This window comes from Medicago sativa, chromosome 3 (genome assembly GCF_051527215.1).
Source record: "Medicago sativa cultivar Bolivia chromosome 3, Bolivia_mono, whole genome shotgun sequence".
Classification (NCBI taxonomy): domain Eukaryota; kingdom Viridiplantae; phylum Streptophyta; class Magnoliopsida; order Fabales; family Fabaceae; genus Medicago; species Medicago sativa.
The window spans coordinates 76,671,169-76,690,739 of record NC_140751.1 but is presented as its reverse complement, the minus strand read 5'-3'; the positions used below and the strand labels follow the sequence as shown (position 1 = coordinate 76,690,739).

Genomic DNA, 19,571 nt, shown 5'->3' with positions numbered 1-19,571 from the left:
CTTAGTGTCTTGGGGTAAATTCCTGCATAAAAGGATAGAGTAAGATATATAAAGCATAATAAGGCATTTCACACTTATTTCTCGGCTTTTCCTTCAATAACTTGCAAAACAAGCAACAAAAAGTGCATGAAATACAACATGAAATTAACACTTCTTGGCACTTATCACTTTGTTGTTGGGTTTCGTCTTCCTCTAGATCTATGTTTGTGTTGTTGTCTGTTTCTTAGTGAGGTTGTTTGGCGGCGTTGTAATGTAGAGGTGGTGGTGGTGATGCGCGATGGTGATGCAGTAGTGGTGGAGGTTCTTTAGTGGTGGTGGTGGTGGTGATGTTGTGGGCGATTTCTATCGGATCCCGCTTCTGTTATTCAGGTCCATACTCGTTGTCGCTAGCTCTTGTTTGAGTTAATGGTGTTTTGAGGGTGTGTGTCCTTCGAGTTGAGCTTTTTTCCCTTTTTGATTGTTGTTTGCTCCACCGCAAGTCATATAGTCTATCTTAATTATTGTATGCTGGGTTCTGATGGGTCGGTCATTTTGCTTCGAGATCGGGAGTTGGTGTCTAGCGACATTATTGTTTGGTTGGCTACAGTGTTTCTCTGGTGGACCGAGGGTAAGGGGTGCCCCTCTAAATTGGTTCTGAAGTCTGGTGGGCCGATCACTTTTGATTCAAGATCGGGAGTCAGTTCTTTGGTTCTAGTTTGGTTTTGGGCTTTTTTGGTGTTCCTTCGATGGACCGGAGGTTGCGCGGTGGTGGAAGCTGAATGATCTTTAGAGAAGGAGTTCTTCGGATGTGGCTCAGTGTTGGTGATGAGGATTGAGTTCTCTTTTACAAAGGTGTTCTTTTGAGGTGAGTAGTGGCGACGAGTGATATGGATGTCGTTTTTTCAGTGGTTGGTTAGCATAGGAGTCAGTTTTAAGGGATGTTTATTTTGGTGGGTGTTGTCATTATGGGCGTTGATCGCAGGGGTGTCTTTGTTGTGTGTTTATTTTCGGGTGTTCCGCCTTTATACGGCGCCTTAGTTTGTATTTTCTGTAACACCGGTCTCTGTTCGTCTTGTGTAGATATCTGGTTTTAATAAAATTTTGCTGATTAAAAAAAAAAACTGCTGCTTCAGACCTCCTCCAACGTGAACTATCAGTAATCCATTATCTCATCGTCTACATCGTGTTGTTATTGATTACATCGTTTTTGTTTCGTCACTTTATTATCCTTATTGTTATCACTGCCTCATACATCGTTTCTGTTTCGGAAGCCTATTTATATCGTTCATATATTTAATTAAGTTCAAGGGCAACACAATAAATTAATTTTAAAATCCTTCATTCCCCTTGTGAGTCAAACACATTTTTAATTAAAACTCATCCCCTTTGTCAAAAAAATAAAATAAAATTAAAACTCATTCCCTCCGCTCTTTTGAACTAAACATATATTTAATTAAAATATCTTTTCCCTCCCTTTCTCTCCCATCCATCAAAATCCCTCACCTTCTCTCCCTCCTCTCCCCTCCGTTGAACCAAACAGAGGAGACATTATTCTAGGTAGAAAGGATATGAAAGGTTCCTTGTTAGACATATGTTTAGTTGGACTAGTAGGGAGAATAATAGATTGACCCGTGACATGACCCAATATGTTTTAGGTGATCCAAACCATGTTTGGATTGAGAACGAGTCTGATCTTCTTAATATGAATCGTAACTCTAACTGGAACCATTAATAAAATTCTTTTTTGGTAAAAAAAATATATAGATCACACAATAAAATATTTAAATCAAAAATTAAATATTCAACTAAATATTTTAATTAATTGAAAGGAATGGGCTTGCGGTGTAGAAAGCCCACCAGGGTAACAAAAGATAGAGAGAAACACTATATATTGCCTCCTTCAATCTAACTTGTAATTTCTTTTTGTCGTACCTCCTTTGTTGTAGTCATCAATTAGTTTTGACGCTATTCAAAGACAACTGTCTCGTCTCTGAATTGAATCAAGACATCCCGTGGTTGTGGTGTTGACGATCTGTCTCCTCAAAACTTCAAGAGGTAAACATATGAATATATATTTTCTATGAATTTTTTACTTATGTAGTCTTTTTTTTGGGGGTACTTATGTAGTCTATGAGTTTAGTGTGCTTTTGATTTTAACCCTTTTAATGGTTACTATCTATTTATGTAGTCCTTGGTTGTGAGTTTATTTGCTATTGATCTTGATCCTTTTAATGGTTAGGTTATCTCACAAAAAACAAAACCAAACCTAATGCCTACTATAATTATAATTTTGAAATAAAATACAGAATCGAATACACTCATTCAGAAGACCTAATATCATATTTTTGACTAGAATCGTTTAATTAAAATTTAAAATCTTTTTGTTGACAATAATTAATATTCAAATCTTATACATATATTTCCTTCTTTTTTTTTTTTTAACCCAAGTAGGAGAGAAGAAGTACAGTACGAGTTTAGGGAAGTGACAGAATTACAGTTGTGAAAAGTATATTTGTTTATTTGTTTACCAAACTAATAAACAACCTCTCTCTCTCTCTCTCTCTCTCTCTCTCTCTGGCTTGTGTTCTCTCCGGTGAAAGAAAAAGTGAAAGTTGAGAGTGTCTGCATCTACATCCGTCACTCGCGAACACAATCTCCCTCCAATCTCTTCTCCAACAAACAACTACTTTCAATTATTTCTCTCCCGTAAGTTTCTACAATTTTCCTCTGCATTTTCTTCCAAACCCTAACTCTCTAACTCGCTTCAATTCGTTTCATTATTTTTTCCTTCCACATTCACTCTCTAATCATGCGCTGCATGTTTCCTTTTCACACTCGCCGTTCTTTTTTCTTTCTATTTTTTAAATTTTTTTTCCAATTATATAAATTAGGAAATTCATTCATTGCTTTTCTTTTATGTTTTCAACTTTATATGTTAAATTACCAATGTAGTTTGACTAACTTAACTAACCTGCATGTTCATATTTCATATCTTGTTGTTGAATTCTTTGAGTACCGACACAGATACCAAACACGACACTGACACGTCTGATCAAATTTTGAACAAATAGATTAATTTAACGCGTTAGTGTCGGTGTCAGACACGCTTTCTACCAGAAGTGTCGGTGCTGCATAGATTGATTGAATTTGTTTGCTCTTTTTGGATAATTTATGTTAATCTGTTTTTTTATGGTTTATTTTGTTTATAGGGATAAATTATGGGGAGTGTAGAGGTTATTGATTTATCCAGTGACGATGAAAGTGAAAAGGTTCGTGATCTTGTACCTGTTAAATTGGAGCCAGGTGTTGTGAAACAACACAGGCGAATAGCCAAGTGTGAGAAATCTCAAAGTCGCGCGACGGGGAAAGACGTTGAGGAAAATTTTAGTGGCAGTGTTCCAAGTACAGGTCATAGTAATTCCAGTGTGTTGGAGCAGGGGCCGTCGCCAATTGATGATACTGGTATCTCTTATGCATCACCCCTTTGCGCTGCTCCGCTTTCGAGGCAGTTTTGGAAAGCTGGAAGCTATGACGATGGACATGCTTCTCAAATTGCAGTTAAAGGTATACATACATATGTTCATGTGTATGTGAAATTGATAGAACTTACTATTTGGTTCTATGGTTGTAACTTCATTGCACAATCTTTTGTTAACAATTTTTTCTTTCCATCTGACTTTTGCGTAGGATTTTAGTTTTCAGATATCCTAAGAATTTTGCCTGTAGGTACATTACACTGAGTTTTGTCCATTCCAGATTTCTTATGCATTTCTTATTCTTTTTGGGTTGCAGATGGGAAAAACTATCTACATGTACACCCCATGTTCCTTCACTCAAATGCAACTTCCCACAAGTGGGCATTTGGTGGTATGTTCTTATTCTAATCAGCTATATAGACTTCTTTATGACTACTTTAATTGTCTATCTTTGTGATTATTTATGTTTGTTTGTTTCTGTTTGCAGCCATAGCAGAGCTTCTTGATAATGCTGTTGATGAGGTGATTATTCCTGTTGGTTAAACTATTATTATATGTATATATATGAAAGTCTGTCTGGTAACTGTGAGATAAAAATATGGATTAGACACGCTGTTGTTTGATTTAATTGACGAATGTGTGATATTTGAACTATTGTGAATGTGTATATAATGTGTCTGTTGCTCTATGTACCATTTATGTATAACCTTGAGATTATCATGATGGAAAAATGTGATTGCTTGTGTATACCGATTTTGAAATATGGAGTGTTGTGTGAATGATTTTGTATTTCTCTATATGAATATACGTGATCAGATTACTTGTTGAATACCTCAAATTGGTGATTTTTTTTAACGAATTATGCATTTGATGACTTGAGAAGCTACAATATTTATTGAATAATTATAAAATGCATATTGTGAATGATTGAATTGTGAATTTGTGATGAATCTGGCTCATGTCGAGGATGATGTGCTCGATGGAGTAGCTTAAGCAAACGAGGGGAGAGAATTATATGTCAGGGTCTATGATCCGGTGGAGTATTTTTGTCATCATGTAGGTAGGGTCTGACAAGACCCAGTGATTCGGGGAAGTACTTTTGAATGAGCCAGTGTCTCGGGTTGAGGAAGGGGTCTATGAGGGCAGGGCCAACCTTGAATTGTCCTTATGGGCAGGGCCGACCTTGAATTGTCCGAAAGGGCAGAAACCATCGTATAGATTCTGTATTAAGAATAAATCCCTAGAGGCACAAAAAGACCTAGAAAAACTATAAGAGAAACTATTAGCAACGACTTGGAGATTAATGAGGTGGAACAGAATACTGTTTATGATAGAACATTATGGCATAATTTGATCCATGTAGCTGACCCCACTAAGTAGGATAAGGCTTGGTTGTTGTTGTTGCTCAGTATCGGCCCAAGGACCGACTAATCCGATGGGTCCAATCCCACCCATTTAAAGCCATAGCAAAGCTCTATATGTACTAGCCCACCGAAATTGGCTCTGGAGGGAATCAAACCTGAGACCTTGAGAGGAGCACACTCCAAGTCCAAGGTCCCAGGCCAACAACACTAGGGCAACCCAAGTGGGTTTGAACTATTGTTATATTAGCTCTAATAGAAACCGAAAATGGCAGAGAATTCACGAGATAAAGTGAGGTAGAAAATAAGGGAAAGTCTATTCTCAATATTATATGTATTGAATGAATAAATTGTTAACTCTGAAGTGTGCTCTGTTATTTATACCAGAAGGATCTAATTGACTCAAGGTCAGTTAGCTACACAGGCTGTTAGTCTAGATGCTTACTCAGCATTTTCTATTGCAACATTTCTTTTTTTCTTTTTCCGGTAGATAGACGAAATGACAAAGCCATTATAAACTCACACACACAAGTGGAGGTGACGGGGTTCGAACCCCGGTCATGGCGTCCGGCCTAACAATTTCAACATTTTGCCGGTTGAACTAAGACTTGTGGACATTTCTGTTACAGTTAGAAGCCTTCTGCCATATTTTTTCATTTGTAACACACCGACTGGGCTATTGCAAACTAATAGTATTGTCTATTGCTTTGTGGTACTGGCATTTTCCTGTGCCAGAATCTTTTATAGATGTCGGCATTTCTGTTTTTGCTTCTGCCTTAGTAGCTTTCTGGTTTTTGTTTATTAAAGTATTTTTTAATTTTCATTGCATATGTTGTTGTAAAACCTTAATGTCTATTGTTGTCACTCGTTTATGTTTTTCAATGTTACAAGCCATCATTTCACATTCTACCACCTTTATTTATTTTTCTTCGTATCTTATATTTCATGGTTGACATTTGTTCTTAGGATAGATCCAAAATGGGGCTACCTTTGTCAGTGTAGATAAAACTTCAAATCCAAGAGATGGAAGTCCGGCATTGTTGATTCAAGGTATGTTGGTTCTGGAACTCTTTGATATAGGTAGTTGGTAGTCATTTTGGTTGAGTTCCTACGTTGTGAAGGAATATGCTTGCACTGAGTATGATCATTCTAATTGTTTTGATTTGGTACTGGCATTTGACAATCAGATGATGGTGGTGGCATGGATCCGGAAGCAATGCGACGCTGCATGAGTTTTGGATTTTCAGATAAAAATTCAAAGCTTTCTATTGGGCAGTGTATGGAGCGTGACATCCTTTCTGCAATAATTTTGTTATTCTCTTAAATCCCTTTCATATATTATTTTTTATTTGATGTTCTAGATGGAAATGGCTTCAAGACCAGTAGTATGAGGCTTGGTGCAGATGCTATAGTCTTCAGTCGCCATCTGAATAACGGGTATGTGTCAAAAAGTGAATATAATGATATGTTGGTCAAGGCTATATGCTTCCTGCTGTATTGGCAAAGACAATCATTGCTACATCTCCAAGAAAGATCAATTTTTATTAATTATTTGCATCCTGAAGGAAATGCTTACTCAGATGTATTTATTTATATATTATATATGTCCAATTTGGGTTTTCTACTAATACAGTCCTTTGAAAAAGGGTCCAAAGGCGGACCCTTACCAGGGAAGAGATATAATATTTTATTAAGATTTACTAAAAAAGAGTCAACCTTTGGACCATTTTTTAGAGGTCCATGCATATTTGACGCACCCATCCAGTTCAGCTATTTTTAAATTTTTTTCACCGACTTCCTGATTGGAAAAAATTGAGAAGACTCAAAAATTTATTTCTCTCTTTTCTGTCCATAACCTTTAGAGAAATGCGATGATTTAATAAGGTGTTTTATAACATTAAAACTGTTGAGAAGTCCCACATTGGGTGCGATATGACCTGGGTATGTGTTTATAAGTGGTGGGTAGTCCTTATCTTATAAGATAGATTCGTAGGGTTGAGTTAGGCCCAACTCAAAATTCAAGAGAAACAATCTGCTCTCTACTATTGGGAATCTACCCTTCTGTAGCATAAGGCTATAGCCTAATGCCAATTTATTCTATATACTTTTATTATAACAACCGTGAGTCTTCTTTCTCTTGCTCTCTTTCGACTGTCACTTCACTTGTTCACATGACAGTAAGGCACGAAAGGCTTTTTAAATAGACAGCAATATGTGAATTCATGTGTGAAAAGTAAAATTGCTATTTTGTTTCTCTTATCTTACTGTTTATACCTTGATCAGGATTTTGACTCAAAGCATCGGACTTCTGTCATATACATTTTTGACGCAAACACAACTTGACAGAATAGTAGTACCAATGGTAAGTGGTATTTCTCATTTTATTACTACTTAGGTTTTGATTCAAATCAATCTCACCAAATCCAGACTGTCATTGACTAGGTTGGTGGCTGGACTAGTGAGTCACTAGTTGAACGACCTGAACTGATATATATATATATATATATATTACACCTCTGTTTCTTTTTAAGTGTGATTTTACACAAGACAATGAAATCAATAAATTTGATGGGTATTTCTTTTGCAATTAATTGTGTTTTTCCTATGATGCCTTTGACTTTATTATCTTATTGCGCATATTTCCCTCTTTGCAATAAATAGTTAAGGGTATTATTGACAACAATAGTTAATGTTGCATTGAACATTTGTGTATCTATATTCACGATGGTGAGGAAACACCCCAAAGACGTGATGGTAGAAGTAAATGTAAATGAGGAGGAGGAGGAGTGGGTTGTTTTGTCAATTGTTAGACTATAGAACAGTAAACCCGCAGAATTCTCTTGCTCAAAGACCATTAAGTTTGAAGGCTTGATGAAGGCTACCCAATCTTACTTTTGGTCGACAGTGGAGCTAGACATAACTTCATAGCTCGAGAGTTAATGGTGTCTTTGGGACTGGCGGTTGCTGACATGAAGACTCATGGAGTTAGCTTGTGAACTGGCAATAGGTGTTATTCAGAGTTGTCTGTCCAGTAGTAGAGATAAAAATTAGGAATTGGGAGGCACATTGTGGTAGTGGTCCTAGTGGATGCTTTTATCTTAGACTTGAGAGGAGTTGATATTGTTCGAGAGTTGAATGGTTGGAGACCATGGGTAGAACTACTATGGGTTGAATGAAGAACGGGAATATGGTTAGACTCAAAGGGTATTTACTAGGTTCAAGATAAAAACAAACTGAAAATGGAGAGGAACACCTGCCAAGAATAGTACAGCAAGGATATACTTAGTTTTTGAAGAAAAAGCGCTTGAGTACATCCTTAGTAAGCATTCATCTATTTCACCGCACAGATGCCATGATCGTGCCATCACTTTACAACTCAATAAGTGTCTGACCCTGTCGATATGCGCATCACCATAACAATGAGATTGAGAAACAAGAGGGAAGGTTGCTGGCAGAGGGCAAAATTAGATAGTACCCGCCCTTTCTCTCGTGTCGAAAAGAAGGATGGGACTTGGAGGATGTGTTTGGGCTATTGGGCATTAAACAAGGTAATTATACCTGACAAACATCCGATTTCTACCATCAATGAGCCGTTGGATGAACAACATGTGTTACAAGTCTACAATTGAAGGCTCAAGGCTATTTTGTAAGGCCCAATGTTCGTGTAGGACGGGAAGGGAACAGAGAGATAATAAGTTGTTATATAGGAAGGGAGAAAGAATGTACAGGATATTCTGATTGTTGACCAAATTGTCAGGAGCTAGAGATTATTCTCTTAGCCGGAACCTTTTTCTCTTTATGGTTTTCCTTTCTTGAACACTCATTGAAATGCAATTTGCCATTACTGATAGTAGTATCTCCCAGACTATATATTATAGAAGACAACTATTGTGTGATTTGTTTTTCACCCTCTTTTGATTGGCAGTATGTATGTGCGTGCGCATGCATTTCTCTGGTTACTTACATGTTATCAGCTTAGTAATGTTATCCTAGATATTGCTGGGCCCACTTTCCTATATTTTCCTCTCGTCAATCATTATGACTATTAAATATAGAATGCGTGAAACTTGGTATTTTAGAATGTCTTGGTTTAGCTTCGTGATAGGGTATCAAAGCCTTTGTGGCCAAGCAGTCAATAGTTTGATCCTTGCCACTCTCATTCTTTCTATAGAAAGTTGAATTTAACAGGCCTGAACACTAAAAGGGGCATTTTAGATGATGATTTGATGCATTGTTTGTATATTTCTTCATCTGATAAATTTGTCTATACCGAAAATTATAGTAGTTTCAATTGACATCATTAAACCAATCTTGTCAATTTCAGGTGAATTACGAGTTTAATACATCAACTGGATCATTGGATATGTTAAATGGAAAAGAACATTTTAAGGCGAATTTATCATTGCTGTTGCGCTGGTCACCATATTCATCAGAAGCAGATCTTCTGAAACAAGTCAGTTTTTATGTTCCTCTTCCACCCCCTTATAATTTAATTGGCTCTCTCTTTGGAAAATACTAATGATTATCATACTAGTTTTTTTTCTTTGTTGCTGTAGACGATATCTGCTTAGCATCATGAATTTATTGTTTGGTTTGATAGTTTTCACTCTTGTTCCTTCTTGAACCTGTCCTGTCTTATTACTGCGATTCTATGATCTAGAATGTCAAATTATAATTGTTTTATTGTGTGGAAACCCATTTGTTGCTGGAGTTGAGTTAATCACACAGGCAGTGGGTGTTGGGTTTTGTCGAGGCACAAATGGTCATGTACGAGGCAAATGTTTGACATGGATGTTGATGTGGCCATATGGGTGGTGGATGGTGGATTTTGTTAAAGTTCTGCCATGGAATTTGAGTTTGTGTAAGGGCTGGTGTTGAATTCTGACGGTTAAAATTGTTTTGTTGTGGGTTCTGTTGAGGCCTATGTTGTCGAACACTGGGCAATCACGTCATTGCGGAGCTCTGATGACCATTCATCTTCCCTCTCTGCCAATTTTGTAGTTTGAGCAAAGCTTCTCAACAAGATCTATTGAGTCCATTTTCTCGTGCACCATCAAGACTCTTCGTGCGAAATCAAAAGAGAATGACTGTAGAACAATAGGAATTGCATTGAGAAAATTCTTTGGATCTGTAAGATCTTGAGGAATGAAGGAGTATACAGCCCTTAGGGCTCATTTGAGGGTGCTTTAAACTCTCCAAACACTGACTGTTAAACTTAGGTGGCAGAGTCAGTTGCTCAACCAGCAACTATACTTTCGAAGCTAGCTTTATAACATTAGTACATTGCATATAAATTTATGATACTCGTCTATACTATTACAGACTGTCTTGACTCACTATATTCATCGCTCTTGCAGTTTGATAACATGGGATCTCACGGCACTAAAGTTATCGTCTACAATTTGTGGCTCAATGATGAAGGGATTACAGAGTTAAATTTTGATACAGATCCCAAGGTTGTATTTTTATTTTACTAGTTTTCCTTTTAGCTCTGTGTTGAAATTGTCCTTCTCATGGGGAGAGTTATTCTCATGCAGGATATTTGTATTGCTTGGGATATCAAGAAGATCGGTAAAAAACCTGCATGGAAGCGAATCCAGGAGGAACATATTGCTAATCGATTTCGCTACTCATTACGTGTATGCTTAAGTTATTAAAATTGTACCTATGTGTCTGTTTCGAAGGTTGAATTTTATTGAGTCTAATTTTCTCATGCTGCACAGGTGTACCTTTCCATATTGTACTTGCGGTTACCACAAACTTTCCAAATTATATTGAGAGGGCAAGCTGTGAAGCCACATAGCATTGCCGACGATCTTAAACTTGTTGAATTTGTCAAGTATACACCACAATGTGGTGGTGGAGCTGTAGAGGTTATTTCAAACTTTTGAAATGTTTTTCATTGTATATATATATATATATATATATATATATATATATATATATATATATATATATATATCAATTGAGAGGATCAGTTTTCATGTGCTGTCAAGCAACGATTGTCTTATTCTAGCTATAGTTCTCCCATTTTTTTCTTCAAATTATTAATATTATCATTTGTATTAACGTGTAGGAACTTTTTGTTACAATTGGATTTCTTAAGGAAGCCCCTCATGTCAACATCCATGGTTTCAATGTATATCACAAACATCGGCTGATACTGGTAATTATCACCCTTAAATATTCCAACGTTAGTAGTTATAGGCTATAAATAGTTTTAGAATTTGGGCATATATAGGTATTAGGTCGCCCCTCCCCATAATTTAGTCCAATAGATAGTTCACTTTTGCATTTTGGCAACTTGCACCTGGAACTTTCTGAGAAACTAACCTACACATTTGTTGTCAAAGAGACATTTTGCTTATAACAAAATTGTTATCAAATGTCATGAAAAAGAAATGGTAATTGATTATAAATTGTAGTGAAACGTCTACAAGTAGAGCAAATTAGAACCCATCCCTTAAATTCAAGAGCCCTTACTTTTTAATGATGACCGGATGATGGTTTTAGTTGGAAGGCTATAATAGGAAGGTTTGCATGGTTGACTGGCAGTGGTTAGAATATATTGTATTTATTTTTGATTTGATACATCAAATATTATTGGAAGATAAGTGTTATAAAGAGACAGAAACACAAAAACTCCCGATGAGCAGGAAGACATAAAAGTAACTCAAACAAAATTACTTTTCTATCTCTGCATATTTATTGAGAAGATGCCTGTAAAGAAGCCATGCATTGAGCACAAAAGAAATGCCTCGAACCCAATTTTGTTTGATAATAGATCAAAGAAGAGACCTTTCACCATAAAAATCATCTTTTTAAAGCGGAAGGCAGTCAGGCACCCAAGAAGTGATGGAATTTATTTCCATTCACTTTTTCAATATTCTTGTTGAAGTTTTAAAACAAACATTATAATTTATAAGTTGCTTCGAATTCTGAATGCTCATAAAGTATTAATTACTTGGCAAGTAAAATTCAAATTTAGCACTATCAATTTACTTGAGTTTCTTTCTCTCTGTAAACATATGTATTGTGTCCTTTTTCCCTCCACTCTCGCTAATGCTATTGCTGCCTTTTCCTTTTCAATATGTCAGCCATTTTGGCACGTTGTAAGATATCAAGACAGTAGAGGCAGAGGAGTTGTTGGTGAGTAACTCGTTACTGTGCAATGACAAGTTCTGGTTGACGTTTATAGATACAAAAATGATATTTTGACCCAAATTTGACAACAAAAATCGAGAGCAATTTGGATGGTTAACACAATTTAAACGTGGTTAATTACGTTCAGTGGATGGTTAATGAATATAACAAGGTGTAACAATTCATTGGCCATGCAATGAACGTAATTAACCATGATTTCAGGTGTTCAAGTATGCATGATATCCATTATAACTGTAAATTATATTTAAATATGCATGATTTTCAGGTTTTCAAATATACGCCTGCAAATTTTGGTTAATGTTAACGACATTCAAGATTGTGTTTTGTGGTTGGTTGATGAGTTGCGAATGTAGTTAACCATATATTTGAACTGCACTAACCATCCAAATTGTCGTCGAATTTTGTTCTCCCATTTTGTGGCAAAATAACAACTCTTATAGATATACTGAATCTGTAAATTATGGATCCTAACCATGTTAACCTTGTGATAGGTATCATGCAAGCGGATTTTGTTGAGCCAACTCATGATAAACAAGATTTTGAGAAAACTTCACTGTTTCAAAAGCTAGAAGCCCGATTGAAGTCGATGACATGGGAATACTGGTGAAGTGTTTTTACTTGCATTCTTCATTTATGCTTGTCCTGCTCCCATATCCTGTCCGACTCTCACATATTCTCTACTTTTGAAACATGCTAGTGTTTGATTTGGATTAGTTGTTAAATAGCAATACACATGTATTTTTTGAATTAGTTTAAAAGTTTTAATAGTGTCCTTCTAGAAGGACTTTTAAACTAATTCTCTACTTTCACACAAGTCCTTCTAAAATATTGATTTTTCAATTAGTTTAAAAGTTTTAATAGTGTCCTCATGCTTTTGATAATTTTTAATTGGGTCCCTAATCTCCAACCATCATTATTAGACTTTATATGAACTTATATGAATTTTGAATGAAGTATAAGGGATAACTCAGCTACGTTAAGAAATTATCAACATTAATAGGGCTTTTAAAATTTAATTTAAAATATTAGAATTCTGCATAAAACCTTCAGGGTTGTTTTGGTGTCCAGGATAAGAAAGATAAGAAGTAATCCATCGTTCCTTAAGGAAATGGTATCCTATCGTGCTCATTAATGTAAATCTTACCCTAAAGCGAGTGTTAGGTTGGAAATGATTAGCATTTGATAGTCTTTTCACATTTTTTCAACCTTACCGGCCCTAACTTTCCTCTCTTACTTTTCTTTCCCTTCTTTCATGGTGGCACCTACTTGCCAGCATCCTCCACCACCAGCTTAACCGTCTCCCGACACCTTCACTGTCATTGTCTCCTGATACCCTCCACTGCCACTTCTAGGCATCCTATGTTTGCTTGAAACCCCTAACATCTGCCACTGACACACTATTGCCTCCTCTCCCAAAAGCTTTCACTCGACACACCATCATTCAACACCCTCTACTGTGGTATTATTCTCTTATTACCACCACCACTGTTGTACTCATTACTTTTATTATTACTGCCATATATTTGGTGGATTTTCAGGTGCACATTAAACATTGGATGTGATAAGCTTATCAAAATTCATATCATGTCCTACTTTTATCTAACTATTTTAATTAACGATCCTTGCTATCATACCATGGTCACTAAATGAGCCCCCAAAGTATAAGGACTTGGTAAAAGATTTAATAAAACTATAAGGACTTATAAAGAAATTTTACTAGTAAATAATTTTATTATTTTTAAGCATTAATATCTGACATGTTCAAGTTAAACTTTTGCAGGGATACTCATTGTAGACTTATTGGGTATCGTCCGGCAGCTAAGCCTCAAACTCCAGTTACCCAATCACATCCACCATTGAAGAAATCACTTGGTATGGAATAACCGTTCTCACAAAATAAAAGTTTCTCCTGTTTTCAATAGAAATATAGCATATTGGAATTCTGAACAAAACAAGATGAACCCTCAAAGCAGATCCGAGCAAGTTAACTGCTTCTGTGACATCACCAGCATATCCAATTTCATCAAACTAATGTTTCTTCTTTGTTGTTCAGAATATCATAATAAGAGGAAGACAGATGAATTGATAGACCTTCAGAATAGAAAAAAGCATGCAAGTGAAGAATGTGTAACTGGTACTGGTTTTAGTCAACAGAAGAAACAGGTATGTATTGGTTTCTTGGTCACTATTTTGAATTTTGATTTTGTTCGTACATATTATTTTAAGCAAATTTTTCATATAAATGTGTTCTTAAACATTTTATAGTCTCTATGATTTAAATAATGTTTGCTATTGTCATTTACTTTTCAATTTTAATTACAAAACGGCCATATTGTTTTTCACTTGCTTCATGTTTTCAAAGATTTGTACATTAAACCACGACTATTTTTTTTTTGGTGAATCACTTGTTTTCTATTCAAATCTTTGAAAACAAGAAACAATGTGACCATTTTGTAATTAAATATGGCAAAATTATTTCTGTGGTCCTTTTATGTTATTTAATTGTACCAGATTAGTCCTTAAAATATATTTATCCCAAACTAAATTCTTTATATATCATAACATGCATGGCGTTGTCCTCTTTTTGAGATTTTGTTTAACTTCATTTATAAAGCCCATCTGGCTATTATGGTGCCGATGTGTCTCTATTCTCTAATGGTGGTTATGTGGCAATGTATCATAACATGCACGGTGTTGTCCTTTTGAGATTTTGTTTAACTCCATTTAAAAAAGCCCATCCGGCCATTATGGTGGTTATGTGGCAAGCACAATTAAGCATGTAGCAATGTATCATAACATGCACGGTGCTGTCCTTTTGAGATTTTGTTTAACTCCATTTAAAAAAGCCCATCCGGCCATTATGGTGGTTATGTGGCAAGTACAATTAAGCAAATAAAAATTCATATATTTTAGGAAAATTCTTTGGTACCTTGGAGTTTTGTTGGGTACCTTGTACTGAATGTACTGCTACTAACTATGAACATGCGACCTGAAATGGGTCGTAACTTAAAAGCAAATTCCTAATTCATTATCTATTCCCCGAGTGAATATTGCTGCATCTGTCAAATCATTACTAAATGCTGAAACGGTCAACATCCTTGTGGTTGCCGAATTCAGGCAAGCAACAAAATCATGAAAAGGCGGCCATTAGAAGATCCAGGTTCAGGGTGGTATTGAATTACACGTGGTGGGAATGGTGAAGATGATTGAAGAGGCCTCAAATTTGAATGGGTTTAAACTTTAAAGGACCCTAATTAATTTGGGGTTTTTAATTATTAATAAAAAATCAATTTAAAAATGTAGAAAGTCTACTTGGACTTGCCACATGACACTGTTAGTTACAGACACATCACCACTGTAATTGCCATGCAGCTTTTTTCAAGTAGAGTTAAACCAAAACTAAGAGACTCAAAGGACCTAGTTGTAAAAATAAAAACTTAAAAAGATTAATCCGGTAGAATTAAATAAGTTAAATGAAGCACGGACACAGACACTGGACACGGACATGTCAACACAGATAAAATTTTAAGAAAATGACATAATTCAATTAATCACAAGTGTCGGTGTCGGACTCGATACATGTCGGACACCGGGACACGCCTTCAATCAGAAGTGTCCGTGCAACAGATTAAAAGACTGCATGAGCAATTTTGCCAATTAAAAATGTAAACGGATAATGTTTTCTCAAGCCAAATGAATCCTTAGTTCTTCATTGTATAACAATGAGATAGAGCAGATTTATGTGACAACTCAACATGACATTTAGTTTCTAGTCAATTCTGCTATCGCTATTGATAAACATTAGTAGAAGGCAGGCGAACGGGATTGAAAGTGCAACGAAAGACTATTTATCATAGAGACATAGACCCACAGTGTCTCTGACCTATCTTGGGCCACACCATAGTTGTAGCTTTATAGTACCAAGTTGTACTTTTATTGACACACACACTGCATCTTTTCCAATTTACTGTCTTTGTTTGATGTAGATAATGTTTTCCTCAGTACTCTATAGAACTGCCCATTTTAATTTACTTGATTTCTTTGTACTTCTGATTCTTGCAATCTAGTTCACTGTAACATATTTAATGCCACTTAACCCTTGCATTTTATGTAGATCACCACAACTCCCGCAGACCAGGTCGTTAACCCAGAGACTATAACATTGATGCAAGAAAATAATAAACTACATGCGAAGTGAGTATATTTATAATTAATGCCAGTCTGATAATTCTTGATTGTAGAGAGTACTATTGTTTTACTAGTTGGATTGGTTTCATTTTCTTTTTTTGATTTTAGAACACTTACCCGACTCAGTTTAGAATTAGAAATGATTGCTATATATCTTATTTGTATTATTTTCCCTGCAGTTGTTTGGAATTTGAAAAGAGAGAGGAAGAACTTAATTTAAAGGTAATGTTTGGTTAACTACTTCGATTTTCCTGTTGCCTAATTCATAGAGAACAGCTTTTGTACAGTGTACTGTTGGTTGAGTTGTATTCGAAGATTTATTGAGTACTGGAATTCTTCGGATTCTGCATTAAAATGAATTATTCCAAATTATCCACCCCTAAAATAATGACATAGAAAAGAAGATACACAAACCTTCATCGATAAATTGTACTGTTGAAATTTTGTATCACTGATCTAAGAGAAGTGGTTATGATTGTGCAGGCGACGGAGATAAGAAGTAAAATAGAGGAAGCCCGGCATGAATATGACCGGCTTTTAGCTGAACTGCATTCACTAGATGTGAAAGAGGAGTAGTAGTGTAGCTGTGACTCTTTCTCATCAATTTTTTCATTTGTAGAAGCAATGTTGTATCTATAGCTCAATCTTTTGTAGTCCGGGGCAAACCAGTTTTACGGGCACGTTAAAGGATCACAGGGTCTGAGATCCTGCCCTCTTTGTATAACCCAGTAGTGCTTTTGCCCCCAAGTTTTTAGGCATCCTGTGCAAGTAAATGTTAGCATAGCTAAGACTAACCACCTTCTGTACATGTAAAACTATGGAATATCAGGGCCTATGAGCAATTAAGTTTTGTTTTGGTCTCTTTGGTTTCTTTATTGAATTGCTTTTTTCGTGTGCACGTCTGTGTATCGCGATATTCAAACTTATGCAAAATTCATTAAACAAATTATACAAAAGGATTGCTTTCAGTCATCTTTTTTGAATTTTATTGTTGAATTAGAATCAATTTAAAATTGTATGGTACTAAAAGGATTAAGAAAACGTCCCAGAAGGTTAATGTGGTTGAGTTAACTTGAAAATATGATCTAGCTTTTCATCATATTTAAAACGTTACAATTATTTCGTTACATGTAAATAAAGTTTTTTGACGCATTACAACCTCATCTTTATGTTACATGTAAGTAAACTTTATGTAGGTTATGAGTAAGTTCACAAAAGTAAACAATAACTAGACTTTCGACCCAACGCAAGGGTCGTATTGACGGTAATAAAGATCGTTAAATTATATTATATATTTCTAATTTCTATATATCAAAATATATGATTCTTCTGCTGTTTGTGTAATTTACCACGATTTAAGTTTTTTTTTTTTTAGATAAACACGGTTTAGGGTTTGCTATATATAGTCGAGTTTGCATGGAAATTAGGGTAGCCGAGTTTGCATGGAAATTAGGGTATTCTGTTTGTAAACGTATTAAATAAGTGTCAACAACTTGTCAAAAAAAAAAAGTCTAGAGAAACAATAGATATATACAAACGATGACACAACATGATAGGAATGAAAAGCTCGTCAGTGAGGAGAAATATTAGGGATTGTTGCATTTTAGAGGGAATTCGATAGGTTAAATTGGTGCGCTGCATTTTAGATGGAATTTGTTAGGTTAAATTGCTGCTAACCTAATGCAGCATTTTAGAGAGAAATTATTAGGTTAAGTTGCTGCAGACCAAATAAAATTAATAAATAAGGATATGATTCTTCTGCTGTCTCTGTAATTTACCACGGTTTAGGGTTTTTTTTTTTTTTGGAGAGAAACACGGTTTAGGGTTTGCTATATATAGCCGAGTTTGCATGGAAATTAGGGTATTCTGTTTCTAAACGTATTAAATAAGTGTACAACAACTTGTCAAAAAAAAGTCTAGAGAAACAATAAATATATACAAACGACATGATAGGAATGAAAAGTTCATCAGTGAGGAGAAATATTAGGGATTGCTGCATTTTAAAAGGAATTTGATAGGTTAAATTGGTACGCTACATTTTAGATGGAATTTGTTAGGTTAAATTGTTGCTAACCTAATGCAGCATTTTAGAGGGAAATTATTAGGTTAAGTTGCTGCAGACCTAATAAAATTAATAAATAAGGATTATTATATATTGAGATCAATCTTAGAAAAATAGCTAATTTTTGCAAAGAAAAATGTGTATGTAGGACATTGATAAGTATTTTACTTGTATTTTTAATTTTTAATATAACATTTTCTTTTTAAGATTCCTTAAACAATGTCCTTAAGAAGCATACAGTAGCTTTATCCAAAAGAAACTTATTTTGTGTGCGTGTGACTAATACGTTTATTTGACCCACCCCAAAATAACATCCAAGCTCCACAATTGTATCCCTTTGTCAGCTTTTCTTGAACAAAAATTATGATTGAAGTTTTGGATGAGATTATATTACTTATGATAGTTGATATGGGCGAAGACTATCAAATCTTTTTTCCTCATAGATGGTTGAGGCTAAAAGTTGTAGATCTTGCTTTATCGACTATTAGTCATATGGAATTGGTTTGATCGTCCAAATTAAGATTTTGATTTGTTATTACTCATTTGCTTCTAATTTTTTTGTGTATCATAAGTGTGTGTTTTTTACTCTTTTAACCATTAGTGTTGGTCTTAAAACGTGGATGAGATATAACTCAACTCATGATCAATTTGATTTTACTAGCTTTATTTTCAGATTTCGCCTAATTAACTTATTTTTTTGGCCTTTTACATGGCGAATATTTTCAAACGTCGCCTAAATTTTTATTTTAAGAGAGTAAGGGCTAAAATATGAAGAATCCAAAATCACAAGGTAAAATTCGTATTTTTTTTACGGAGATTATTTTCAGATCTCACTCAAATTACTGGTCTATTTAAGGTATTAACTCATTTCAAAATTATTTAATTGTCCTTAAAATTTTAAATTTTTGTATATTTTGTTTTGTTTTTGTTCAGAAAGTTAGAACATTTTAACATGAGATGAATTAAATATGAATTTTTCAAATTTTAAAAGTTCAAGATAAAACTACCAAAAATTTCAAACTACGAATTAAATTTTGAGCTCATTTTTTCCGGAGGAACTTTTTTTAATATTATATATATATTAAAAAATACACATCAACTTAACAACAAAGACTAAAACAGTGTATACGAAAATTTTGTAGGGACGAAAAAATATCATTTTTTTATAGCGACGAAAAACAAAATTTAATAATTTTTTTTAAAGATATAAACTTATTTAACCCTTAATATTATAAACAAGTTTCATTCAAAAAAGAATTAAAACAACAAAAAGGACATGCATATGATTTTACACTGAGACCATATAAGTATTTAACATTTTATAAATTTTTTAATATACGC

The 19,571-nt window shown here is 34.9% G+C and overlaps 1 protein-coding gene across 1 annotated transcript; it reads left to right on the top strand.

Moving 5' to 3' along the window:
- The first annotated feature begins 2,516 nt into the window (after positions 1 to 2,516).
- Positions 2,517 to 17,028, top strand: LOC146940351 (protein MICRORCHIDIA 6-like). Its single transcript, XM_085754055.1, has 20 exons — positions 2,517 to 2,685; positions 3,189 to 3,543; positions 3,772 to 3,846; positions 3,943 to 3,977; positions 5,788 to 5,866; positions 6,004 to 6,093; positions 6,178 to 6,253; positions 7,100 to 7,178; positions 9,141 to 9,269; positions 10,174 to 10,272; positions 10,354 to 10,455; positions 10,540 to 10,689; positions 10,893 to 10,982; positions 11,914 to 11,965; positions 12,472 to 12,583; positions 13,761 to 13,852; positions 14,034 to 14,143; positions 16,095 to 16,174; positions 16,348 to 16,390; positions 16,652 to 17,028. Exons 2-20 carry the CDS (start codon positions 3,198 to 3,200, stop codon positions 16,742 to 16,744), a joined length of 1,932 nt encoding a protein of 643 aa, XP_085610181.1. The 5' UTR covers positions 2,517 to 2,685; positions 3,189 to 3,197; the 3' UTR covers positions 16,745 to 17,028.
- The last annotated feature ends 2,543 nt before the right edge of the window (positions 17,029 to 19,571 follow it).